This window comes from Lepidochelys kempii, chromosome 16 (assembly GCF_965140285.1).
Source record: "Lepidochelys kempii isolate rLepKem1 chromosome 16, rLepKem1.hap1, whole genome shotgun sequence".
NCBI lineage: Eukaryota > Metazoa > Chordata > Testudines > Cheloniidae > Lepidochelys > Lepidochelys kempii.
In genome coordinates, this window is record NC_136395.1 from 8,384,273 (window position 1) to 8,411,230 (window position 26,958).

The following is a 26,958-nucleotide window of genomic DNA, read 5'->3' on the forward strand; positions in this document are numbered from 1 at the left end:
TTGGGCTCCAGGACAGGAATCTTTTTATTCATTTTGGCTATTTTAGTTAATGCTTCATCCATTTTCTTCCCAGTACTATTGGCATTGTTTACAGTGGAGTTGAACAATTTAGGTTCATTAATTTCTGACTCCCAACATCATCCGCTTTTAACATGCGTGATTTCAACAGTCCTTGAACCATATCAGCAGGCCCTTTTTCTTTTGGACTAATCTCGTTTCTCTGTCTGGTTCTCTTGCACTTGTTCATAACATTCTTTTATTAAAAACAACTCAATCTGTTTTCCCTAGTTAATTTCTAGGAAGGCAAAAAGTTACAGGTTAATGTGACATTTTATGAACTTGCATGTATCTTTTACATTTGAGCTTAAAATTGGGGTACGTTGTTGTGATTATTGGGCATAAAAGTGGAGCCCAAGGACTGTTGGCACAGGCTCTGGGTGGCCAGCAAGAGGGTGGTACCTATGGGCCATCAGCACTTGCCTCTGGGAGTCCAGCCATGGCTGGGACATTGGTACTACTGACAGTGGGTCTCAGAGGCCAGCAGGGATTGGGGCCTGGATGCCGTTCTTGCTGGCTGTGGGAGGCCAGCCAAGGATGGGGCTTGGGTGCTGGGAGGCCAGCAGGGGGTGGGGCCTGAGTGTCTCCAGCAATGGCCCTGGGAGTCCATCGGGGGCTGGGGCTGGGTGCCATTGACTCTGGGAAGCCAGCAGCAGGTGAGTCCCAGTTTCCATTGGTGGCAATTATGGGAGGCCAGCTGGGGGTGGTCCTGGTTGCTGCCAGCACTGGCTCTAGCAGTATGTCTAAACCCAGGCTCTGACTCATGTTTAGGCTGAAGCCCCACTTCTGCCCCCATAAAAGTTAATCTGATTTAGGCAAGGAACCCCTCTGGACTCAGGCCCACATGCTCGGGTGACCAGGTGTCCGGAACACCTGGTCAAAAAGGTAACCTGGCAGCTCCAGTCAGCACTGCCAACCGGTCCGTTAAAAGTCCGGTTGGCGGTGCTGCTGGGCTAAGGCAGGCTCCTTGCCTGTCCTGGGGCACCGCGCTGCGCTCCAGAAGCAGCCACCAGGTCCGGGTCCTAGGCCGGGGGCCAGGAAGCTCTGCATGCTGCCCCATCCTGTGCACCGACTCTGCACGCCCATTGGCTGGAAACTGGCCAATGGAGCTGGGGGGCAGTGCCTGTGGGCAAGAACAGTGCACGGAGCTTTCTGGCCCCCCCAACCTAGGACCCGAACCTGCTGGCCACTTCCGGGGTGCAGCTCAGTGCTCCAGGACAGGCAGGGAGCCTTCCTTAGCCCCCACACTGCACCACTGGCTTGGATTTCTTGGAGTAACCAGCAGTTTGCTCAATTTGACCTTCAGTCTTACAGATAAGCAAACTAAAAATGACAAACTTGCTGCTTCCCCACCCCTCTCTTGAGCCGCTCATGACGTGCAATGGGCCATTTTGCATGGGAAGGCAGAGTGTGACTCAGAATGGGTAACTTTAGAGTTCTTTTAGCTAGGTTGGGAGGGAGAAAGAGCTTTCACCCATACGCAAATTATGAGAGATTCTTGTCTAGGTAATTAACGTTTAACTATTTTGCTTTCTATTCTTGGGGAGAGGAACTTTGTCTGATCTGTGGGGTTTTAGACAAAGTGTCTTACATGATATGAACCATTTTCTTAGGTCTTTTCTACACAGGGGATTTATTGTGGTATAGCTATGTCTCTCAGGGATCTGAAAAAATCCAGGTTGTCTCTTTCACTTAAGAATACAAAGGCACCAGGACTTTGGGGGCCTCTGGGAGAGATGTGAACTGAGGCAAGGGTCAGTCACCATCTTGCTGGAAGACTGTGTGTGAGAAAAGCCATCTTAAACAAAATCTTGAACCAAAACTTGCTGGATGAAGTTCTAGACTTTTAGAACAAAAAACATACCTTGTGGTTACATTTATTATTAAAGTAAGAAATGACAGACATACAGTAAAGTACAGTGATCAGCTGCCTTCTCCTGAGGCATAGGTGGGTCACAATGGAATTCTCCTTATGAACTCTGGCTATGCCTTACAATCTCCATATATTATACACATCCAAATTTCATATTTACTAGTTCTCTTCTAATCATTAAATATTAAGTACGTGATTTATATAATATGCATGTGTGAACTTTAATTGGCATAACTTGCTGCCCTTGCTATTTTCATGTTGTCATTTCTCTGTTCCGAGTAGTTTATTACACAATTAATGCATAGTCAGTGTATATTTAGCCAGGTCACTTTGACCTGTTTCTCTGCATCCAGGCTTTTAGGCACTTTCCATTCTTCTTCTGCTTGATTTTCCCTAATTGCTTTCTGGCAGCACATTTTGTAGATATGTTATTTTTTCATTTAAGCACAACCTGGGTGAAAAACACCCCTCTTTGTCCTATTCAACAGTTTTAGACAAGTTTACTCAATCACAAGGTCACTTTAGGCAACATTTCACATTTAGCTCAGGGGTCTCTGGGCCAAAGCCACCCTTACTGTCCAAACTTATGCACCAGACATGACTTTTATGAATTCTCAATAATGTGCGTGCGTGTAATGGGTGTTTGCATGTAATGGGTGGGTGCATGGGAGTGTGATGGGTATGCCTGCATGTGATGGGTGCTCACACCTGAGTGTGTACATGTGCTGGGTGCACACGCACAGCATCACACATTTGTGTGCCCATCATATTCATGGACACCCATCACACAATCATGCATCTGCCCCATGCGCACACGACCACCATACACACGCACCCATCAGAGGCATATACACCCATCACACATGCACACACATCTGTCGCACAGGTGCACATCCATCACATGCAGAGACCCCTGAGGCACCTGCATAGCCATGACTCATGTGCATCCATCACATGCTCACACTCCCATCACTCACATGTGTGCTTCCATCACGCACACACAATCACGAGTGCACACTTATCACACACAGGCATCCATTGGGCGCATGTACCCCTTAAGCACAAGCATGCATCACATGCACAACCTATCACACATGCCCAACCATCACAAGCGCACACACCTACATGTGTGAACCCATCAAACGTGCACAACCATCACATGTTCACCCATCACAAACTCGGACAAACTTGCACTCACCCATAGCATGTGCACACACATCCATTATGATTGCACATGCTTCACACACATGCACGTGCATGCATCCAAGTGTGAACGCACATCACATGATACGCATCGTGTGCACACGCACACATCATGTTTCCACCCATCAGACACACCCCATCACAATCATGTGCATCCATTATTCATGCTTGCACTTGTCATGCACATGCACAGCCATGGCATATACACAACTATTACACAACTGCTTCTATCATTCACACACATATTGTGTGTTCACCACCTGCACCCATCATACCTATGCACACCCATCACACACACATGCACACTCATCCAACGTGACGAAGCATCACACGCACATGCACCCATCATACCCGCACACCCATCAGGAATGTTATTAGTGATTGTTAGGGTTTATTTTGGGTTATTAGGAGTTGTTAATTGTTATTAAAGGTTGTTAGGAGTTATTATAGGATGTTAGCTGGTGTTAGAGGTTCTTTGGCGGTGTTAGGCATCATCAGGATTTATGGGGTGTTGTTGGAATTATCAGGATTTGCTAGGAGGCATTAATTGTCAGAAAGTGTTGTTAGTGATTAGTAGGGGTGGTTGTTGTGTGTTTGGGTGTTACGGTTTATCAGACTCTGTTAGTGGTTATCAGGGCATCTGCATCAATCCCTAATAAATCCGACTGACTTCAACAACATCAATTAGTGCCTAACATTTCCTAATAACTTCTAAAATCCCCTACCAATCCCTAAAAACCCAACACCTAACAACTTCTTATGACCCCAAACAAACCCTTACAATTGCTAACAATCCCTAATATCAACTAACAATACTTAATAACTCCTCCAAACTGATAGCATCTGACAAACCCTAAGAAAACCCAACAAACTCTAAAAATCCTAATAACACCTCACAACCCTTACTAACAATTAACAAAACCTAGCAAATCCTGATGACCCCTTATACTGTACATGCCAAAATAATTACTAATAATGCTTACTAACAGTGAACTCCTGCTCAGTGTTTTCTCTAATTTTTGACAGGCCATGTGCTCAAAAAATTTCTTCTGTGCAAATTTTTGACAGGCTGTGTGCGCAAAAAATTTCTTTTGTGCAAATTGTTGTGCTTCTGTGCAAATTTTTGTGCACGCGGTGTTTCGCCGTGTGCACGGGGTTTAGGATCTGTGTGCGAGCACACACCTGCACAGCTTAGAGGGAACAGTGCTCCTGCTAACCCTTACATATCCCCAATAACCCCAGATAAATCCTAATGGCCCCACGAAATAATCCCTATCACCACCTAACAACTCCTAACATTTCCTACTCCCCAACAATGCTTAGTAGAAAATTAAAAGGAGGACTTGTGGCACCTTAGAGACTAACCAATTTATTTGAGCATAAGCTTTCATGAGCTACAGCTCACTTCATCAGATGCATGCAGGTGGAAAATACAGTGAGGGGATTTATATGCACAGAGAACATGAAACAATGGGTGTTACCATACACACTGTAACAAGAGTGATCAGGTAAAGTGAGCTATTACAAGCAGGAGAGCCGGGGGAGGGGGCGGGGGGAAAACCTTTTGTAGTGATAATCAAGGTGGGCCATTTCCAACAGTTGACAAGAACATGTGAGGAATGGGGTTGGGGGGGGGGGGGGATAAACATGGGGAAATAGTTTTACTTTGTGTAATGACACAGCCACTCCCAGTCTTTATTCAAGCCTAAGTAAACTGTGTCCAGTTTGCAAATTAATTCCAATTCTGCAGTCTCTCGCTGGAGTCTGTTTCTGAAGGTTTTTTGTTGAAGAATTGCCACTTTTAGGTCTGCAATTGAGTGACCAAAGAGATTGAAGTGTTCTCCAACTGGTTTTTGATTGTTATATTTCTTGATGTCTGATTTGTGTCCATTTATTCTTTTACGTAGAGACTGTGCAGTTTGGCCAATGTACATGGCAGAGGGGCATTGCTGGCACATGATGGCATATATCACATTGGTAGACGTGCAGGTGAACGAGCCTCTGATACTGTGGCTGATGTGATTAGGCCCTATGAAGGTGTCCCCTGAATAGATATGTGGACAGAGTTGGCAACGGGCTTTGTTGCAAGGATAGGTTCCTGGGTTAGTGGTTCTGTTGTGTTGTGTGTGGTTGCTGGTGAGTAATTGCTTCAGGTTGGGAGGCTGTCTGTAAGCAAGGACTGGCCTGTCTCCCAAGATCTGTGAGAGTGATGGGTCGTCATTCAGGATAGATCCTTGATGGTGCGTTGGAGAGGTTTTAGTTGGGGGCTGAAGGTGACAGCTAGTGGCGTTCTGTTATTTTCTTTGTTGGGCCTGTCCTGTAGTAGGTAACTTCTGGGTACTCTTCTGGCTCTGTCAATCTGTTTCTTCACTTCAGCAGGTGGGTATTGTAGTTGTAAGAATGCTTGATAGAGATCTTGTTGGTGTTTGTCTCTGTTTGAGGGGTTGAAGCAAATGAAGTTATATTGTAGAATTTGGCTGTAGACAATGGACCGTGTGGTGTGGTCTGGATGAAAGCTGGAGGCATGTAGGTAAGCATAGCGGTCAGTAGGTTTCCGGTATAGGGTGGTGTTTATGTGACCATCGCTTATTAGCACCACAGTGTCCAGGAAGTGGATCTCTTGTGTGGACTGGTCCAGGCTAAGGTTGATGGTGGGTTGGAAATTGTTGAAATCATGGTGGAATTCCTCAAGGGCTTCTTTTCCATGGGTCCAGATGATGAAGATGTCATCAGTGTAGCACAAGTAGAGTAGGGGCATTAGGGGACGAGAGCTGAGGAAGCATTGTTCTAAGTCAGCCATAAAAATGTTGGCATACTGTGGGGCCATGCAGGTACCCATAGCAGTGCTGCTGATTTGAAGGTATACATTGTCCCCAAATGTGAAATAGTTATGGGTGAGGACAAAGTCACAAAGTTCAGCCACCAGGTTTGCCGTGACATTATTGGGGATAGTGTTCCTGACGGCTTGTAGTCCATCTTTGTGTGGAATGTTGATGTGGAGGGCTTCTACATCCACAGTGGCTAGGATGGTGTTTTCAGGAAGATCACCGATGGATTGTAGTTTCCTCAGGAAGTCAGTGGTGTCTTGCAGATAGCTGGGTGTGCTGGTAGCGTAGGGCCTGAGGAGGGAGTCTACATAGCCAGACGATCCTGCTGTCAGGGTGCCAATGCCTGAGATGATGGGGCGTCCAGGATTTCCAGATTTATGGATCTTGGGTAGCAGATAGAATACCCCTGGTCAGGGTTCTAGGGGTGTGTCTGTGCGGATTTGTAGAAAATTAACATCTAGCAATTCTTAGTGACCGCTAAACATTGCAAACAAGTTCATGATAATGCCCAACATCCTGTAATAAAGCCTAATGACCTTCGGTCAAAAAGTACAACACCTACGAACTCCTAATAATCCCAAACAGCTGCTAAAACCAGGCCTCACTTGTAGCTGACGAGGTGAGGCCTTCGTGCCACAGCTTGACTTACTGGACAATTTCCGATTTGTAGCTGTAGATCTGGCTTTAATAAATCCAAGCGTGATCTGAGATTTTGCCCCATAAACAGCATTGCAGGTGTTAGGTTTGTCATGGCATGTACCATGTTTTGCTATGCTAGCAAGAAGTGTGGGCACACCAGCTGGTGAGAATCAGTGAGGCCAGGGGACAGTTCTGCCATCTGAGTGCCCAGAGTCACAGGTGTCCAGAGACAAAGCCATTAGAAGATCCCATGGAGAAATGATCAGCACTCAGGGCTCTGAATCCTGCGATCCGAGTTCCGGTCTCAGTGCTGCACTGGTTTGGTCGGAAGGTCTCAGAACCCTATGACTCTACCTGCCATCTACAGTTGCACAGGAGTTTGTGTTTTGTTTCTGCCTGGTTACTCATGCCCGCTAGTGAGAGGACTTTGGGCCAGCTGGCTTCACCAGATGGCCACAATAGCTTGGGACCCTGCAACTCGACAGTACAGCTGGAGTTGCATGCGGCCCTATTGGTTGACCTGATGGCCGCATTTCTCGCTGCTTTACTTGATGCATGCATGCCTTTGCCCCCGCATTTTCCCACACGTTTTTAACTCTTTCCCACATCATGTTTAAAAGAAGGACTCACAGGGCAAGGCTTAATAGTCAAGGACCCACAGAAGGACCAAGAGTCCCAGGCTGGAGCCCAGCAGACCTTTCCTGCTCTGGCCACCGAGACGAGGGGGCAGCTCAATCTGACAGCTGCAAGGGAAGTTGTATCTGTGCCAGTCCTGTGATAGGAGAGAGACAAGCTTTCAAGCTACACAGAGTTCTTAAGGGAAGAGCCTCTGGGCAATTGTGGAGGTGTTGCCTGGACACCCACCATCCTTCCTGCCTGCCCAGGCCACCCATGGGATGGTGCCTGTAGGCCTTGCTGGAGGCCTAGGCCTAGCTAGCAGTGTGAACCGGAGGCTGTGACCCAGGGTAGGCCTGGCCTTGGCAGGAAGGTAACACAGCAGGTATTGGCAGGTTCCTGACCGGCAAGGATGGCACAGGAACATCCCAAGTTCTCAAGTAACTACGTGAATGAATCCCAGGAGATTGTTCAGGCACACACTGAAACCTCGCAAGAGAAGGCTGGGATGACAGGATCATGGATCAGGATGTTTTGTGTGAGCCAGCGGGGACAAGGTGTACAGGTGGCAACTGACAACATCTGGAGTAGTGCGGAATAAAAGGAGCAGTTATAGAAGGGGGCAACTTTGCATCGGCCGAAGGGACAGGACTGCCTCTGTCCTGGCTGAGCCTTTGCCTTGTCCCGGGCATACATGTCTTAGTGTCCCTGTGAGTGAGACAGGGCGCTAGTACCACGCTTTGCAGACAAATAGACCTGGCCGAGCGCCTTTGCCACCCAGCCGAGCCCATGATCTTTCCTTGCGAATAACGTCGAGAGGTGCTGACTTAACAGGCCGCACTGCTTGTTAGTGCCTGGAGGCCTCCCCAGCTCCAGGAACCGCAGCCCTGAGCAGCTGTCCTGAGTGCTAACTCCTGAGTGCTCTCCTGAGTGCTAACAACTGTGGTCATCCCCACTCTGCCCCACTGACATTGGTGTCTGGATCCTCCCACCCACCCCCACCACCCCCAACCACCACCTTCCACCTGCCCCCTCTCCTGTCAGCCTGGGCAGCAGCACCCACCTTGCAGCCTGGACCCCACTTCCCACCTCAGAGTCTGGCCCCCTCTGCAGCCCCGACCCTCCCGCCCTAACTGCTGGCAACAGGGCCTGGTCCCCCACTCCCCCTAGCCAGCTCCAGAGAACCTGGGGAGGAGGTGCCTGCCCTCCCCCAATCCCCGGGCTAGTACCAGGGCAGCACTTAGCCCTCCTTCCACCTCCTCCCCCGCACTTTGCTCGTCCGCTGAGCACCAGGGGAGGTGGTGCATGCCAGCACATCTGGCCCCATGGCACCCAGGGCAGCAGTCCGCAGCCCCCCAAATCATTTCCCAGGCCCCAGGGATGACATAGCCCCTCCACAGGGCAAATGGGAAGGCAGCATCCAGCCTCCTCTCACTCCCCCCCTGTCATAAATATAAAGGGAAGGGTAAGCGCCTTTCTGTATACAGTGCTATAAAATCCCTCCTGGCCAGCGGCAACATCCTGTGACCTGTAAAGGGTTAAGAAGCTCAGCTAACCTGGCTGGCTCCTGACCCAAAGAACCAATGGGGAACAAGATACTTTCAAATCTTGGGGGGAGGGGGAAGGCTTTTGTTTTGTGCTCTTTGTTTACGTGTTTGTTCTCCCTTGGGACCGAGAGAGGCCAGATAGAAATCCATCTTCTCCAACCCATCCTAATCCAAGTCTCCAAGATTGCAACCAGTATAGGTAAACCAGGCAAGGCGGATTAGTTTATCTTTTGTTTTATGTGAATTTTCCCTGTGTTAAGAGGGAGGTTTATTCCTGTTTTCTGTAACTTTAAGGTTTTGCCCAGAGGGGGATCCTCTGTGTTTTGAATCTGAATACCCTGTAAGGTATTTTCCATCTTGATTTTACAGAGGTGATTCTTTTACCTTTTCTTTAATTAAAATTCTTCTTTTAAGAATCTGATTGATTTTTCATTGTTCTTAAGATCCAAGGGTTTGGGTCTGTGTTCACCTATACAAATTGGTGAGGATTCTTATCAAGCCTTCCCCAGGAAAGGGGGTGTAGGGCTTGGGGGGATATTTTGGGGGAAGACGTCTCCAGGTGGGCTCTTTCCCTGTTCTTTGTTTAAAATGCTTGGTGGTGGCAGCATACGGTTCAAGGACAAGGCAAGCTTGTACCTTGGGGAAGTTTTTAACCTAAGCTGGTAAGAATAAGCTTAGGGGGTCTTTCATGCCGGTCCCTACATCTGTACCCTAGAGTTCAGAGTGGGGAAGGAACTCTGACATGGTGGCAGAGGGGTGGGATCATTTTGAACCAAAAGCACAGACCTGAAGAGGTTTTTTTTTTAAGCTGAGAGCAACTTAGAGAGTTTTCTGTCTATTTGCCTGGAGACACAGATGTTAGGTTTTTTACAAAAGGATTTTTCTTTTTTGAGCTGGAGTTTTCTCTACCTAAAGGCAGGGTAGTTAACCTCCTGCAGGGAAATTCACAAGTTTTGTGTTTTTTTTCCAGCTCTCGGGTATAGCTAGAGTTAAGCACAAGAAAGCAAGAAAATGACTACCAGTGAAGCAGCTAATAAACTAGAGCTGGCCACATTTGAAGCTGAAGAGAAACAAAAAGAGCATGATAGACATGTTGCCGGCACCCAGTGCCGAGAGGCTGAACAACAGCTTGAGTGGTTCGTTACCCGGTGTGCTACACCCAATCATCACAACGGGGTGGAGAAGCAGAAAAGTTTATTTGCAGCTGCAAAAAGGTACAGGGAGAATAAAATCTCAAATCCTGCACACAGAGCAGGAAGTTACACAGGCTTTTATACATCCTTTTTCCCAGCATACTTATTCAATAGCAAGCTGCCCCAAGTATCCATATAGCCAGCCAATCCAGTTCCCAGCTAGTTCCCTGATTCTCTGTATTATTTGTTAAACTATACATAAAGCTGCTTTATTCAGCATTGTTCTTCCATATCTCCCCTGTTTGGCCTTGCTTAGTTTCAGGCAGTCTGACTCTGCAACATACTGTTGCAGATTCTCAGCATAACTGCTGTGTGTGCCTCCAGGCAGGGGGGCCAAGGACACTTGGGCCTAGTACGCAGAGCTGCTGCGAGTGCCTCCAGGCAGGAGGGGGGGCCAAGGACACCTGGCCTAGTGCGAGGGGGCTTCATCGACACTCGTGGTCTTCCATCCCCTCGAGTTACCTAGTGGCCATGCCCCAGTGTCCCCAACAACTGACAGATGGCCTTAAGGTGCTTGGATATGGAGGCAGAAAAAGCCAGGGTGGAGGCAGAGAAAGCTGCCCACAAGAGAGCTATGGAGAAGAAAGAAAAAGAGAGGAAGCATGCACTGGAGATGGAGAAGGCAAGGGCTCAGCAGAAAATACCAACCAACCCGAGCAATCCTTCTCCAGGTACCGCTTCCCATCCCAGAAAGTTCCCCACCTACCAGGCAGGCGATGATACTGAGGCCTTCTTAGAAAACTTTAAAAGGGCCTGCCTTTGGTACAGCATCTCTACAGACCAGTACATGGTAGAGCTGAGGCCGCAGCTCAGTGGACCCTTAGCCGAGGTGGCGGCTGAAATGCCTAAGGACCACATGAACGGTTATGAACTGTTTAAAACCCAGGCGAGACTCAGAATGGTGCTAACACCCGAGCATTCCCGTCGGCGGTTCAGAGCCCTAAGGTGGAAACCAGACGTGCACTATAAGGTGGGTAGAAAGTTGGCTAGATTGTTGGGCTCAACGGGTAGTGATCAATGGCTCCATGTCTAGTTGGCAGCCGGTATCAAGTGGAGTGCCCCAGGGGTTGGTCCTGGGGCCGGTTTTGTTCAATATCTTCATAAATGATCTGGAGGATGGTGTGGATTGCACTCTCAGCAAATTTGCGGATGACACTAAACTGGGAGGAGTGGTAGATACACTGGAGGGCAGGGATAGGATACAGAGGGACCTGGACAAATTGGAGGATTGGGCCAAAAGAAATCTGATGAGGTTCAATAAGGATAAATGCAGGGTCCTGCACTTAGGACGGAAGAACCCAATGTACAGCTACAGACTAGGGACCGAATGGCTAGGCAGCAGTTCTGCGGAAAAGGACCTAGGGGTGACAGTGGACGAGAAGCTGGATATGAGTCAGCAGTGTGCCCTTGTTGCCAAGAAGGCCAATGGCATTTTGGGATGTATAAGTAGGGGCATAGCGAGCAGATCGAGGGACGTGATCGTCCCCCTCTATTCGACATTGGTGAGGCCTCATCTGGAGTACTGTGTCCAGTTTTGGGCCCCACACTACAAGAAGGATGTGGATAAATTGGAAAGAGTCCAGGGAAGGGCAACAAAAATGATTAGGGGTCTGGAACACATGAGTTATGAGGAGAGGCTGAGGGAACTGGGATTGTTTAGTCTGCAGAAGAGAAGAATGAGGGGGGATTTGATAGCTGCTTTCAGCTACCTGAGAGGTGGTTCCAGAGAGGATGGTTCTAGACTATTCTCAGTGGTAGAAGAGGACAGGACAAGGAGTAATGGTCTCAAGTTGCAGTGGGGGAGGTTTAGGTTGGATATTAGGAAAAACTTTTTCACTGGTAGGGTGGTGAAACCCTGGAATGCGTTGCCTAGGGAGGTGGTGGAATCTCCTTCCTTAGAAGTTTTTCAGGTCAGGCTTGACAAAGCCCTGGCTGGGATGATTTAATTGGGGATTGGTTCTGCTTTTGAGCAGGGGGTTGGACTAGATGACCTCCTGAGGTCCCTTCCAACCCTGATATTCTATGATTCTATGATTTACCCGACATGCCTACCACATTGTGAAACATTGGGGTGCCTGGATATCAGGAGCAAGTGTTAAATCTCCGGAGGAGTTGCCCTTCCTAATGCAAATGGAGCAGCTCTTAGAGGGTGTTCCTGAGGAAATAGAAAGGTACATCCTAGATGGGAAGCCCACAGATGTAATCAAGGCGGGGGAGATTGGAGCCAAATGGGTGGAGGTGACAGAAAGGAAAAAAAAACTAGTAGCAGTTGGGGTGAATATCAGAAGGGGCAACCCGAAACAAAACCCTATCACCGGGGGCAACCCAAGGCCCCACCTACATCCCAAGGAAAACCCCAGACACCTTATCGTCCCGCCACTCCATTCTCCAGCAACCCACCTCGCCCCAGTGACCTGTCAACTGGGCGATGTTTTAAATGTAATGAGCTGGGGCATGTGAAGGCCAACTGCCCCAAGAACCCCAACAGATTACAGTTCATTGCACTGGGGTCACACCAAAGGTCCTCAGGCCCAGATGCCTCCCAGATACCCTTAGAGTGAAGGGAAACTGTCAGTGTGGGTGGGAAGAAGGTTACAGAGTGGCGGGACACTGGAGCGCAGGTGTCAGCTATCCATAAATCCTTAGTGGACCCCAAATTAATCAACCCAGAGGCCCAAGTGACGATTCAACCCTTCAAGTCTAACTCTTTCGATTTGCCTACAGCCAAGTTGCCTGTCCAGTACAAGGGCTGGTCAGGAATGTGGACTTTTGCAGTCTATGATGATTATCCCATTCCCATGCTGCTGGGGGAAGACTTGGCCAACCAGGTAAAGCTGGCCAAGAGGATGAGAATGGTTACCCGCAGCCAGACTAAGCAAGCTTCCACACCTATCCCTGTTCCTGAGCCTTCCACCAGGGCCCTGTCTGTGTTACCAGAGACCCAGATGGAGGTGGTGGAACTGGATCCCCTGCCAACGACTGCAACGGTCGTAGTGGATCCAGTCTCAGAGACCCAGCCAAAGCCAGTCCCCGAACCAAAACTGGCGAAGCAACCAGCACCAGAACCATTGCCAGCACTGAGTCCAGCGCTTGCAACCCCGTCTACAGCTCCTACACCAGAGGGCACCACTGAGCCTGCACTGGCAGCAGCAGTAGATGACCCTACACGAGAGGCTCAGCCAGAGCCTGAAATACCCCATAGTGCACCAGCGGAGAGCGGTTCAGCATCAACGGAAACAGCCCCATCCCCTGCATCACTTCCAGACGGACCAAGCCCAGGTCCACAATCCAATGAGGAACTTATTGGTCTCCAATATCAAGGGAACAGTTCCAGACTGAACAGGAAGCAGATGAAAGCCTCCGGAGAGCTTGGACGGAGGCACGGAGCAACTCAGCTCTTCTAATAGATCCAGGTTTGTTGTAGAAAGAGGACTTTTATTTAAGGAAACTCTTTCTGGTGGACACCAGGAAGACTGGCATCCTCAGAGACAGTTGGTAGTTCCAAATAAATGCCGGGTAAAGCTCTTGAGCTTAGCCCACGATCATCCTAGTGGCCATGCTGGGGTGAACAGAACCAAAGACCATTTGGGAAAGTCGTTCCACTGGGAGGGAATGGGCAAGGATGTTTCTACCTATGTCCGGTCTTGTGAGGTGTGCCAAAGAGTGGGAAAACCCCAAGACCAGGTCAAAGCCCCTCTCCAGCCACTCCCCATCATTAAGGTTCCATTTCAGTGAGTAGTCGTGGATATTCTGGGTCCTTTTCTGAAAAAGACACCCAGAGGAAAGCAGTACATACTGACTTTCATGGATTTTGCCACCTGATGGCCGGAAGCAGTAGCTCTAAGCAACACTAGAGCTAAAAGTGTGTGCCAGAAACTAACAGATATTTTTGCCAGAGTAGGTTGGCCCTCTGACATCCTTACAGATGCAGGAATTAATTTCCTGGCAGGAACTATGAAAAGCCTTTGGGAAGCTCATGGGGTGAATCACTTGGTTGCCACCCCTTACCATCATCAAACAAGTGGCCTGTTGGAGAAGTTTAATGGAACATGATACGTAAATTCGTAAATGAGCACTCCAATGATTGGGACCTAGTGTTGCAGCTGTACCCCATCCCAGTTTAGGGTTTTCACCATTTGAACTTGTAAATGGCTGCGAGGTTAAGGGGCCATTACAGTTGGTGAAGCAGCAATGGGAGGGATTTACACCTTCTCCAGGAACTAACATTCTGGACTTCGTAACCAACCTCCAAACCAGCCTCCAAACCTCTTTAGCTCTTGCTAAAGAAAACCTAAAAGATGCTTAAAAAGAGCAAAAAGACTGGTATGATAAACATGCCAGAGAGCGTTCCTTCAAAGTAGGGGACCAGGTCATGGTCTTAAAGGCACTCCAGGCCCATAAAATGAAAGCGTTGTTGGAAGGGCCATTCATGGTCCAAGAGCACCTGGGAGCTGTTAATTATTCATAGCATTCCCCAACTCCAACCGAAAGCCTAAGGTGTACCATATTAATTCTTTAAAGCCCTTTTATTCCAGAGAATTAAAGGTTTGTCAGTTTACAGCCCAGGGAGGAGATGACAGTGAGTGGCCTGACGGTGTCTACTACGAAGGGGAAAATGAGGGTGGCGTGGAAGAGGTAAACCTCTCCATGACCCTTGGGCATATTCAGCGACAGCAGATCAAGGAGCTGTGCACTAGCTACGCGCCGACGTTCTCAGCCACCCCAGGACTGACTGAATGGGCGTACCACGCCATTGACACAGGTAATGCTCACCAAATTAAAGTCCAACCTTACCGGGTGTCTCCTCAAGCTAAAACTGCTATAGAACGGGAGATCCAGGATATGCTACAGATGAGTGTAATCCGTCCCTCCCACAGTTCATGGGCATCTCCAATGGTTCTAGTTCCTCAACCAGATGGGGAGATACGTTTTTGCATGGACTACGATAAGCTAAATGCTGTAACTTGCCCAGATAACTATTCAGTGCCACGCACAAATGAACTATTGGAGAAACTGGGATGGGCCCAGTTCATCTCTACCCTTGGACTTAACCAAGGGGTACTGGCAGGTACCGCTAGATGAATCCGCCAAGGAAAGGTCGGCCTTCATCACACGTCGGGCTGTATGAATTTAATGACAGGTTTCAGAGTAACAGCCGTGTTAGTCTGTATTCGCAAAAAGAAAAGGAGTACTTGTGGCACCTTGGAGACTAACCAATTTATTTGAGCATGAGCTTTCGTGAGCTACAGCTCACTTCATCGGATGCATGCCCCCTTTCGGGCTGCAGAATGCACCCGCCACCTTCCAAAAACTTGTAGATGGTCTCCTAGCGGGACTGGGAGAATATGCAGTTGCCTACCTTGATGATGTGGCCATATTTTTGGATTCCTGGGCAGAACACCTGGAACATCTACAAAAAGCCTTTGAGCGCATAAGGGAGGCAGGACTAACTGTTAAGGGTAAGAAGTGTCAAATAGGCCTAAACAGAGTGATTTACCTTGGACACCAGGTGGGTCAAGGAACTATCAACCCCCTACAGGCCAAGGTGGATGCGATCCAAAAGTGGCCTGTCCCAAAGTCAGATAAACAGGTCCAATCCTTCTTTGGCTTGGCCGGATATTACAGGCGATTTGTACCGAATTACGGCCAAATCGCCGCCCCACTGACCGACCTAACCAAAAAGAAACAGCCAAATGCAGTTCAGTGGACTGAAGAGTGTCAGAAGGCCTTTAACTAGCTTAAAGCGACACTCATGTCTGACCCTGTGCTAAGGGCCCCAGACTTTGACAAACCGTTTCTAGTAACCACAGATGCATCTGAGCGCGGTGTGGGAGCAGTCTTAATTCAGGAAGGACCCAATCAAGAATTCCATCCTGTTGTGTTTCTCAGCAAGAAGCTGTCTGAGAGGGAAAGCCACTGGTCAATCAGTGAAAAGGAATGTTATGCCATTGTCTACACTCTGGAAAAGCTACGCCTATGCGTTTGGGGACAGCGTTTCCACCTGCAAACCGACCATGCTGCGCTACAGTGGCTTTATATTGCCAAGGGAAATAACAAAAAAACTTATTTGGTGGAGTTTAGCTCTCCAAGATTTTGATTTCAACATACAACACATCTTAGGAGCTTCTAACAAAGTGGCTGATGCACTCTCCCGTGAAAGTTTCCCAGATTCAACTGGTCCAAATCGTCCTTAAGATGTGGGAAATATTGTTAGTCTTCATACAGTTAGTAGTATATTTAGAGATGCATGTGTCTTATTAACTCTGTTTTCTCCTAGAGCTCCAGGAAGAATTCATAGCCAGTGTTTCATCCTATCTGTGATTTGGGGGGCATGTCATAAATATAAAGAAAAGGAGTACTTGTGGCACCTTAGAGACTAACCAATTTATTTGAGCATGAGCTTTCGTGAGCTACAGCTCACTTCATCAGATGTTTACCGTGGAAACTGTGTGTATATAAAGTCTGCTGCAGTTTCCACGGTAAACATCTGATGAAGTGAGCTGTAGCTCACGAAAGCTCATGCTCAAATAAATTGGTTAGTCTCTAAGGTGCCACAAGTACTCCTTTTCTTTTTGCGAATACAGACTAACACGGCTGTTCCTCTGAAACCTATAAATATAAAGGGAAGGGTAACCGCCTTTCTGTATACAGTGCTATAAAATCCCTCCTGGCCAGTGGCAACATCCTGTGACCTGTAAAGGGTTAAAAAGATCAGCTAACCTAGCTGGCACCTGACCAAAAGGACCAATAAGGGAACGAAATATTTTCAAATCTTGGGCGGGGAAAGGCTTTTATTTTGTGCTCTTTGTTTATGTGTTTGTTCTCTCTTGGGACTGAGAGGCCAGATAGAAATCCATCTTCTCCAACCCACCCTAATCCAAGTCTTCAAGATTGCAACCAGTATAGGTAAACCAGGCAAGGCGGATTAGTTTATCTTTTGTTTTATGTGAATTTTCCCTGTGTTAAGAGGGAGATTTATTCCTGTTTTCTGTAACTTTAAGGTTTTGCCCAGAGAGGGATCCTCTGTGTTTTGAATCTGAATACCCTGTAAGGTATTTACCATCCTGATTTTACAGAGGTGATTCTTTTACCTTTTCTTTAATTAAATTTCTTCTTTTAAGAATCTGATTGATTTTTCATTGTTCTTAAGATCCAAGGGTTTGGGTCTGTGTTCACCTATACAAATTGGTGAGGATTCTTATCAAGCCTTCCCCAGGAAAGGGGGTGTAGGGCTTGGGGGGATATTTTGGGGGAAGACGTCTCCAAGTGGGCTTTTTCCCTGTTCTTTGTTTAAACGCTTGGTGGTGTCAGCATACCGTTCAGGGACAAGGCAAAGTTTGTACCTTGGGGAAGTTTTTAACCTAAGCTGGTAAGAATAAGCTTAGGGGGTCTTTCATGCCGGTCCCCACATCTGTACCCTAGAGTTCAGAGTGGGGAAGGAGCCCTGACACCCCCGCAGAGGGTCCTGTCCCCTCAACTCCCAACCTGGGCCCAGGACTTCTGGGTCAGCAATGCCCATCACCCCCAACTGTCCACTATATCCTCTACTGCCGCAGTTGGCCAGCCCCAGATCAGCTGGGGCATCAGAGCCTTGCCCCCGCCCCCAACTGCTCCCAACCCCCTGGCTGGCCCTCAGGCATCTGGGTGGTAGGATCCAGCCCCCCATTCCCCCCACCCACCCACTGGCCGGCACCAGGGCAACTGGGGCAGCAGTGCTTGGCCCCTCCTGCTTCCTCGACACCCACAGCCCACCTTAGGGCACAAGGGCTGTGGCGTCTGCTCCCTGTCTGGCCCCAGGGCACTCAGTGTGGTGGCACCCAGCCTTCCCACTCCCCCCAACATCCACAGCCAGCCCCAGGGCACCTGAGGCTGTTATGCCCATCCCACTCACCCACCCCTAGTCTGGCCCTGGGCAGAACTTGGCCACACACTGCTCCCCCCTACCCCACACCTACTGATTATCACCAACACCCAGGTGGCCTGCAGGCACTTGGGGCAGCAGCCCCTGGCTCCCCATTCCTCTCACTCCCATCCCCTAGGACAGGACCCAGATCACCCTGACAGGCAGCTCACAGCCCCCTGCCCATCCCCCCAAACCAGCCACAGGGCCCCAGCAAGGCAGAGCCGTGTACTGCCTACATACCCCTCCTCCTGGCCCGCACCCCTGGCCAGCCACAGGACAGCCAGCAAGGTGGCACCTGGCTCTGAACCCACTGTCCCCTCCTCCTCCTGCACCACACCTCCAGCTGGCTCCAGGACATCTGGTGAGGTGACGCCCCGCACCCTCTAGCCCCAGGGCTCCCAGGTGTTGGAGCTCTCTCCCAGCCAGCCAGCCAGCCAGCCCCAGGGCACCGGGGGCGGCAGTGCCCCACCCTCCTGCCTCTTGACACCATTGCCCACCCCAGGGCACCCAGGATCAAAGTTACTTGACTCTGTCCCCTAGTTACTGCCTTTCAGACAAGAGACAGGGCTGTGCCAGAGGTGAAGCGCGTGGCCAGGAGGTGGCAGAGTTACTCTGTGGAAAGGCAGCACTGATTCACTGCTGCAGCTGACCCATGAAGCCTGGCTCTTGCAAGGGGGAGCAGTATAGGGCTATTTACATGGGTCTTACACTGACCCAGCGCTGGAGGAATTCTCCCCAGATCTTTTGCAGTTCATTTATAGCCCCATAGGTCACCAGAGCAGTGCTTAGAGGCAGGAATGGAGGCCAGGCTCCTGCTGTCTGTTTTTCTCTCCCAGCTCAGATTGCAGGTTTGACTGTGGCGGCTACACGGGAAAAGCATCTCCAGTTCTCCAGACCAGGGTCTTGTGGTCGGGTGGGGATGAGTGTATGTAAGAGAAACCTAGCTCATTAATTTAGTTATAAGAAACATTGCAATGAAATTGTAGTTTTGTCCCATATGTACGAAAGGTCCTTACAGTCACTTCTCTGGTTTCTAGTCCTTCAAGCCTGGTTAGGGTGACCAGACGTCCCAAGGGACAGTCCCATATTTAAGCCCTCCTGCATGTGTCCCTACGTTTTCTTAAAAATGGGCACATTGTCCTGTATTTTCTGTCTCTTCTCCCCCAGTACTGATGGGTCCTGCTGCTGGCCGGATCCCTGCTCGCCAGCTAGCCACCTACCAGCAGTGAGTGGAAGGGTCCAGTGGCCGACAATGGGGGTGGGTGTGCAAGCCTGGTGGCAGGGCAAAGCTGCAGCACGGGGGGCTGGCCACTCTCCCTGCTGGTCTGTCAGCGCAGTCCCCGCTGCGGATTGGCTCTCGGCCAGCAGGGCCTGGCCCCCTGTCCCGTTTCCAGCAGGCGTTGGCTGCGCTCTGCAGTGGGTTGTGAGTGCGAGCAGGTGCCAGGCAGCGGCTGGCTACGTGTCGCCTTTACTGCCCACCTGTAGGCCCATTACGCGCTCCCCCTCTCGCTGTCCTTTCCCTGCTTTGCCCCTTCACCCCCACCAGCCCTGCTGTTCCTCCAAATACCTCTGGGCGGGGCGTGTCCCAACCCCCAGTGCTGTGTGAAGAACCAGCCCCTGGTCAGAGCGCTCAGCTCACCAGCAGCCCGGCTGGCAGGTTCCTTCCACCCCCCACTGCCTCTGGCTGGGCCGGTGCCCTAGGAAAGCCCAAGACCCTCTGCCCCGGTGCACTGGCCAGGAGGAGCCAAGCCTGGCATGTGCCAAAGCCCCGGACATCGCTGGCATGGGGAAGCCTCTCTGCCCCTCAGATAAGCTCTGGAGTGGCAGGGGGGCAGCAATTTCCAGCCTGTTCATGTCCTGACCCTGCAGGCTCTACTGCAGACCCTGGGCAGCAGCTTAGCACCCTCTTCACTCCCCACCCCCAAGCCCTGGGTCCTGCCCCCAGGGAGCATGGGGCTGCTCCATCCCCTAGGCACCCTCCTCTGCTGAGCCACCTCTCTGGCCCGGTTCGCTGAAGCCCCTACAGTCAGGTTCCCTGGGCCCTGATGCATCCTTAGGGCTTAACCCCTTCCTGCCCGCACTGTTGCCGGGGGACGGGAGGCGGCTGGGCTGTCGGTGGCCAGCAGCAGCCTGCAGGTGTTAGCTGCTTTTCAACACTGTGTGGGCAGGAAGGGATAAGCTGCTTCCAGGCACAGGGATGTGTGTGTGTGTCGGGGGAAGAGATGAGCTCTGCAAAGACACAGGCCAGGTCACCCCTTCCCCTTCCCTTTCCCCTTCCCCTTGCCCTCCTCCCCTGTGGCTGGAAGCAGCTCCCATCCCCTTCTTTCCGCACCGTGCCAAAAGGCTGCTGCTGGCCACATTCTGGTGTGAACCCTGGCAGAAATCTGGGGAGGGAGGGCATGCGACCCTGCATGCCCCCTGCCCATGTATTGCCTCAAGAAGACATGGCGCCAGGTACCAGGAGAGGTGGGTCCATCCCGGGGGCCAACCCAGAACTGGAGGGCGGAAAGTGCCGGGCAGGGAGGGTTGGGTCAGTCGGTCACCCCCCGCCGTGTGAGAGAGGTGTACGGGAGTGTGTGTATGTCACCTCTCTCTGTGTGAACTCTAAAGTTTTAAAGATAAGAAGGTAAATAAAAAGAATCCAGCTACGCAGCGTTTCTTTTTAACAGGGGCTCAGTCAACTTGATGTTAATTTGAATGTTTGTACTGCATCGGTCTGATTGGTTGCCATTGAACTCGTTTGAAAACAAGTAATTTTACCAGGTGTCCCGTAGTCAGCATAGGGAAACATGGTCACCCTAAGCCTGGTGCAATTTTCCTTACCTACTTTTCTCATTGCCCCTGTTTCTAGTATCTGTTTCTGTAAATAGATTTGACCTTTTTATCTGTCTCACCTCCCTGATGGACAGGGCTTTATGCAGAACAGTGGCAGTGATACAGTAACTAATGTAAAAAGAACAGGAGGACTTGTGGCACCTTAGAGACTAACCCATTTATTTGAGCATAAGCTTTCGTGAGCTAACACCCACTTCATCAGATGCATGCAGTGGAAAATACAGTAGGAAGATATATATACACAGAGAACATGAAACAATGGGGGTTGCCATACCCACTGTAATGAGAGTGATCAGTTAAGGTGGGCTATTATCAGCAGGAGGAAAAAAAGCCTTTTATAGTGATAATCAGGGTGGCCCATTTCCAACAGTTGACAAGAAGGTGTGAGTAACAGCAGGGGGGAAAATAAACATGGGGAAATAGTTTTACTTTGTGTAATGACTCATCAACTCCCAGTCTCTATTCAAGCCTAATTTAATGGAGTCCAGTTTACATTGGCCAAACTGAACTCTACGTAAAAGAATAAGTTTCAGAGTAGCAGCCACGTTAGTCTGTATTCACAAAAAGAATACATCCGATGCATCCGATGAAGTGAGCTGTAGCTCACGAAAGCTCATGCTCAAATAAATTGGTTCGTCTCTAAGGTGCCACGAGTCCTCCTTTTCCTTTTGCGAATACAGACTCACGCGGCTGCTGCTCTGAAACCTCTCAACCTCCCTGGTCACTCAATTACAGACCTAAAAGTCGCAATACTATAACAAAAACACTTCAAAAGCAGACTCCAACGAGAGACTGCTGCATTGGAATTAATTTGCAAACTGCATCAGTAATGCACCCCTGGACATCTCCGTCATCAGTATAAATATCTCATCCTTTACTGAATCCTGCTAGGCTCTCAAAATGCTGTCTTACTGCAGGGAGTTCCATATGCTCATTGTGCATTGTCCTGCACCTTTAATCTGGTTTAAATGTGAAGCCTGGGTTCAATATCCAGTTTTGATACTGACTTCTTGGGCAACTTACAGTCTCCCTCTGTGCCTCAGTTTCCCCACCTGTAAAATGGAAATAATGATATCCTCCTTTGTAAAGTGCTTTGAGATCTAGATATGAAAAACAATAAGAGCTAAATATTATTATTAGCAGATAAGCACAGCAGGCTGTCACTACTTGGGCAGACAGCCTTTCAACCATAGTGATCAGACACTCATGCCCTCCCACAGCTTCTCCCCCAGCTTGCAACTAATTCCCCTTTCTAATTCCTGCCTTGGGCTGATGAAAGAGAGAGGGCCCTGAGTGCACACGCGCCAGGCAGAAGGAAAAACTTGAGAAGCCCAGCTCTCAATGCTGGGAAGGTACACCAGAGACCTCTGCCAGGAGGCCCTGAATCCCAGAAAGGGGGTCAATGAGTCCGATCCTGCTTGTATCTAGGGGGGTAAATCAGGAACAATGTCCCTCATAATAACAGAGTTACAGTGGTGTATGCAAGACAATGAGAACAATGGGGCCCTGAGATTCCTTACTGAAGTGGCCAGAGAGCCTGATGCTAAGCCCTTGCCCACACACAGACACACTCCCTCTCTCCACTCTTCACCAGCCCACCTCAGTGGAGAACAGGCAACATTACCCAATGCACCAGGATCACAAGGAACCAGAACAGCATGCATTCAATTGTCAGCTCCTTGGGGCAGGGGCTTTCTTTTTGTTCTGTGTTTGTACAGCACCTAGCACAATGGGGTCCAGGCCTATGACTGCTGCTCTGAGGCAGTACCGCAATAACACAAGAAAATAATAATTAATGTTATGAGCTGGGTGAAACTTTGTTATGAGTTAAAACCCCATTGAGATTGATAGGTGTGAATTCGCTCTTCAGTTAACATAACTATAAGCAAAGCCCTGACAAAAGTTGTGTGTGAACCCACCCAGGAGGTTTTGGCTGAGCTGTGTGTGTGTGTGCGTGCGAGAGAGAGAACACACAGAAACTGAAAACCGACAAGGATGGACAGAGGCAGAGCCAAAAAGCGAGAAAGCAGCGCAGTCATTTGTGAGCACAGTGTGACCCTGGGAAAAGCTAGCGAGAGCTTTTAGGTCCGTTGGCTAAAGAGGCTCGGAGTTGTAAGCCAAGAAACTGATGCTTTTGTTCTTGGTTCCTCCTGCTTTCTGAGAAGCAGGACTTGGTACGCTGCTCATAAAATAAACAAGATTGCATCCAAGAAAATACCAGACTCCATCAATTTCTGCTTCCAGCTGGAACATCCCCAGAGCCTGGAAATTTGACTAGTCACTTGGGTCGAAAAGGAGTAATGTTAATTACAGTAATTTAACCTTTCTGGTGCAGGTTATCTTTTAATAATGCGGCCCCTGGCACCTGCCCAGTTCTTCCGACCCTTCCCCACTAGGCTGGGGATGGATGGAAGCAGGTTTCCAGCACGTTGTGGTCCCCTAGGAGCAGAGAGGGGTCAAGTAGCTAGCACAGCACAGTTCCCTGGCCACAGGCAGCTGAAGAGGGCAGTGTCCTAAGGAAGCAGCGATCTGGAGATAGGGGGCTGATCTCAGGGCAGTAATGAGTTGTTGGGCAGGTTCCCAGTGGAGCAGAGACCCAGGGGATGATCCCAAGGCAGTAAAGAGTTGGGAGATGGGGGAAGGTCCCCAGTTCCCTAGGGCACCAGATCCAAGGGGTGGTCCCAGGCATCATTCAGTTGGAGCTAGGTCCCCAGCGTCCCAGGAGAGCAGAGAGCCAGGGAGGGAATCCCAATGCAGTAATGAACTGGGGGCAGTCCCCAGTGCCCTACGGGAGCAGAGAGTTAGGAGGTGTGATCCCGGGGCAGCAGTGAGTCGGGGGGCAGGTCCCCAGTATCCTGGGACAGCAGCTCCGGGGGCTGATCCTGGGGCAGCACTGAGTCGGGGGGCAGGCCCCCAGCGTCCTGGGGCAGCCGCTCCGGGGGGTGATCCCAGGGCAGCAGTGAGTCGGGGGGCAGGTCCCCAGTATCCTGGGACAGCAGCTCCGGGGGGTGATCCCGGGGCAGCAGTGAGTCGGGGGGCAGGCCCCCAGTATCCTGGGACAGCAGCTCCGGGGCTGATCCTGGGGCAGCAGTGAGTCGGGGGGCAGGTCCCCAATATCCTGGGGCAGCAGCTCCGGGGGGTGATCCCGGGGCAGCAGTGAGTTGGGGGGCAGGTCCCCAGTATCCTGGGGCAGCAGTGAGTCGGGGGGCAGGCCCCCAGTATCCTGGGACAGCAGCTCCGGGGCTGATCCTGGGGCAGCAGTGAGTCGGGGGGCAGGTCCCCAATATCCTGGGGCAGCAGCTCCGGGGGGTGATCCCAGGGCAGCAGTGAGTTGGGGGGCAGGTCCCCAGTATCCTGGGGCAGCAGTGAGTCGGGGGGCAGGTCCCCAATATCCTGGGGCAGCAGCTCCGGGGGGTGATCCCGGGGCAGCAGTGAGTTGGGGGGCAGGTCCCCAGTATCCTGGGGCAGCAGTGAGTCGGGGGGCAGGCCCCCAGTATCCTGGGACAGCAGCTTCGGGGGGTGATCCCGGGGCAGCAGTGAGCCGGGGGGCAGGCCCCCAGTATCCTGGGACAGCAGCTCCGGGGCTGATCCTGGGGCAGCAGTGAGTCGGGGGGCAGGCCCCCAATATCCTGGGGCAGCAGCTCCGGGGGGTGATCCCGGGGCAGCAGTGAGTTGGGGGGCAGGTCCCCAGTATCCTGGGGCAGCAGTGAGTCGGGGGGCAGGTCCCCAATATCCTGGGGCAGCAGCTCCGGGGGGTGATCCGGGGCAGCAGTGAGTTGGGGGGCAGGTCCCCAGTATCCTGGGGCAGCAGTGAGTTGGGGGGCAGGTCCCCAGTATCCTGGGGCAGCAGCTCCGGGGCTGATCCCGGGGCAGCAGCGAGTTGGAGCCGTGGTGGGCAGGGCAGGAATGAGCTGGGGCACTGGGGGCAGGTTCCCAGCGCAGCCCCCTGCCCCGGGGCCGCCGCGGCCCGCACCTGTTCCCGCCCCCCGCCCTGCAGCGCGCCCCGGTGGCCAGCGCGGTGGGTGGGTCCGGTTCTCCCGGCCCCGGGGCGCGCATGCCGGGCCCGGCGCTGTGCGGGCGGTGCCGGGATTGGCCCGCCCCCGCTCCCGCTCCCCGCCCGGCACACGGACTCCTCGCAGCTCCGGCGGTGGCCGCCGCGCTCTCCCTCCCGCCCCCGCGCCCGGCCGGACCCCGCTGCAATGAGTCCCCGGCGCTGCTGAAGGATGGTGGCGGCCCGCAGAGCGCCTGCCCCCCGGCTCGGAGCCCTCCTCCTCCGCGGGATCGTCCTCGGAGCCTGCCTGCTGCGGCCCGGCAAACCAGGTGAGGGGCCGGGCGGGGAGAGCCCGGCTCCGCTGCGCCAGCAGCTGGGGCGGGGTGCGGGGTTCGCGGCTCCCTGCGGGGCGCGGTCTGTGGGTGAGGCTGCGGGGCACGGCGGGTGCGGCGTGTTCCTGCGGGGGGCTGATTTAATGGGGAGGCTGCAGGGAGTGGGGCTGGGCGGTGCATCCTGGTGCAGCCGGACACAGGGTTTGCAGAGTCCCGTGGGCCGCGCAGGGCGCTGGCTGTGGGAGCTTTTCCTTGTGCTCCCTTCATGTCGGAGAGCCTGAGGGGGGCCGCGAGGTGAGCCCCTGGCTCGCCCCCCGTGGGCGCAGGCTCCCGCCCCCGGAGGGGACCGGCTGGCTGGGAAACACAGGGGAGTGCTGGCTCCGCCACCTCCTCCTCGGTTGAGGGCAGGGGATGAGGGGGGCTGCGGTGCTTTTCGACCTCGGGAGACTGCACTGAAGGCCAGCAGGAGCCGGGCTACTGTATTAACTCAGCCCTGCGCCGCACGCCCAGCTGCAGAGTGTCACAAGAGCCTTACCCAGAAGCAGAGGAGGGCTGAAGAGAGTCCCAGAGCTGTTCAGGACAGAAGGGTCCCCCTCAGTGGGATGTCCCTCCCCGTGGAGATTCATACAAGAGCAACAATGCCGGGGAAGGGGAGGGCGGAATGAGGGCTAGGACCCCAAAGCCCTGTGGTTCCCAGGGTCGTTTTAGTTGTAAACCTCCTTGTAGCGGTGGGAATCGCTCCCCACTCCAATGGCTCCTGACCAGTAATGCACCAGCACGGGTCAAAAAATGCCCCTGTCTGGAAGATGTGTGACCCCTTTGCCTATAGGAGGATAGCTGAGAAATAGGATGGTGACCAAGTCTTGGGTTTAGCTATTTCCTTCTCTAAAGTCTTAAATGACATGGTTCGTGAGGATCTAAACCAATCTGAAAATAAACCTTCCCAAGCCTTGTGGTCAGTCCCTAGCGTAGAGGAGAGAGGATAGTGCTTACACAGCCGGAATGTGGTGCAGCAATGAACCCAGCTGCTTCAGTCTCTCTCTGTGTGTGGATCTATTCGGAGAACCAGGAAATCTCATGACGATACAGATGTTTGTATAGCTGTGTGTGACCAGGAAGAGATGGCTCTTAATGTCCAGTATAAAGAATTTTTAAGTTACTATAAAACACAAGCAGTGTGAATTTTAATATGAATAGTTAAGGGCTTCTGAATGTTTGACCAGTGTCTGTCCATGAGCCTCCCTGAGAGGACCATCCAGCATGTTGTTGACCAGACCAAAACTTCAGATCTGTAATAAGACTTCAGATTTAACCAGAATGACATAATATTGGTCGCCTCCACACGGCTCTCAGGGGAACAGAAGGCCAATATTTTCCTCTGCAAGTTAACTAAAAACTTGTGAATTCACCAGTATAAACTTCTTAAAAATCAGGTTAATTTACCCAGGAAAACCGGTCTGTCCATTCCTGAGACAGGGGACTTTATGTGTGTAAGGTGTTCGGGGCAGAATTTGGGTTTGTACAAAAGTTTTTGTGTTAGTGGTGTCTCTCCTCTCCAGTGCAGCATATGGATCTGTTTCTGACATCCTTAAGTTGAATAGTACCTGACTCTATGAGTAGTGGACTAAGGTACTATCCAGCGTGAAGAAGGGTGGCAGAATCTGACCCTTTAGGGATATGTCTACACAGCCCATGGCAGGAGCCTCCCCGCCTGGGTCTCTGGACTCAGGTTAGCTTGTGCTAGAGTTCTAAAAATACCGCTTCGGAGTTGTGGCTCAGGCTGGAACTCGGGCTCTTGAAGCCTACAGAGAGGGACTTCAAAGCTCCGTCTACACAGCGATTTGTAGAGCTCTAGCCCAAGTCCATCAGCCTGGGCTGGGAGGCTCGCTGCTGTGTAGATGTACACTTAGGGTATGTCTACAGAGGCCAGGACAGCGCCTCA

At 51.3% G+C, this 26,958-nt stretch overlaps 1 protein-coding gene across 1 annotated transcript in view; it reads left to right on the forward strand.

Moving 5' to 3' along the window:
* Positions 1 to 24,784: 24,784 nt before the first annotated feature.
* Positions 24,785 to 26,958, forward strand: part of NPDC1 (neural proliferation, differentiation and control 1) — a 125,076-nt gene continuing 122,902 nt past the window's right edge. The window contains exon 1 of the mRNA XM_073314302.2: positions 24,785 to 25,013. Within this exon, the coding sequence (XP_073170403.1) occupies positions 24,917 to 25,013 (97 nt within the window). The 5' untranslated portion in view covers positions 24,785 to 24,916. The remainder of the gene's footprint in view (positions 25,014 to 26,958) is intronic.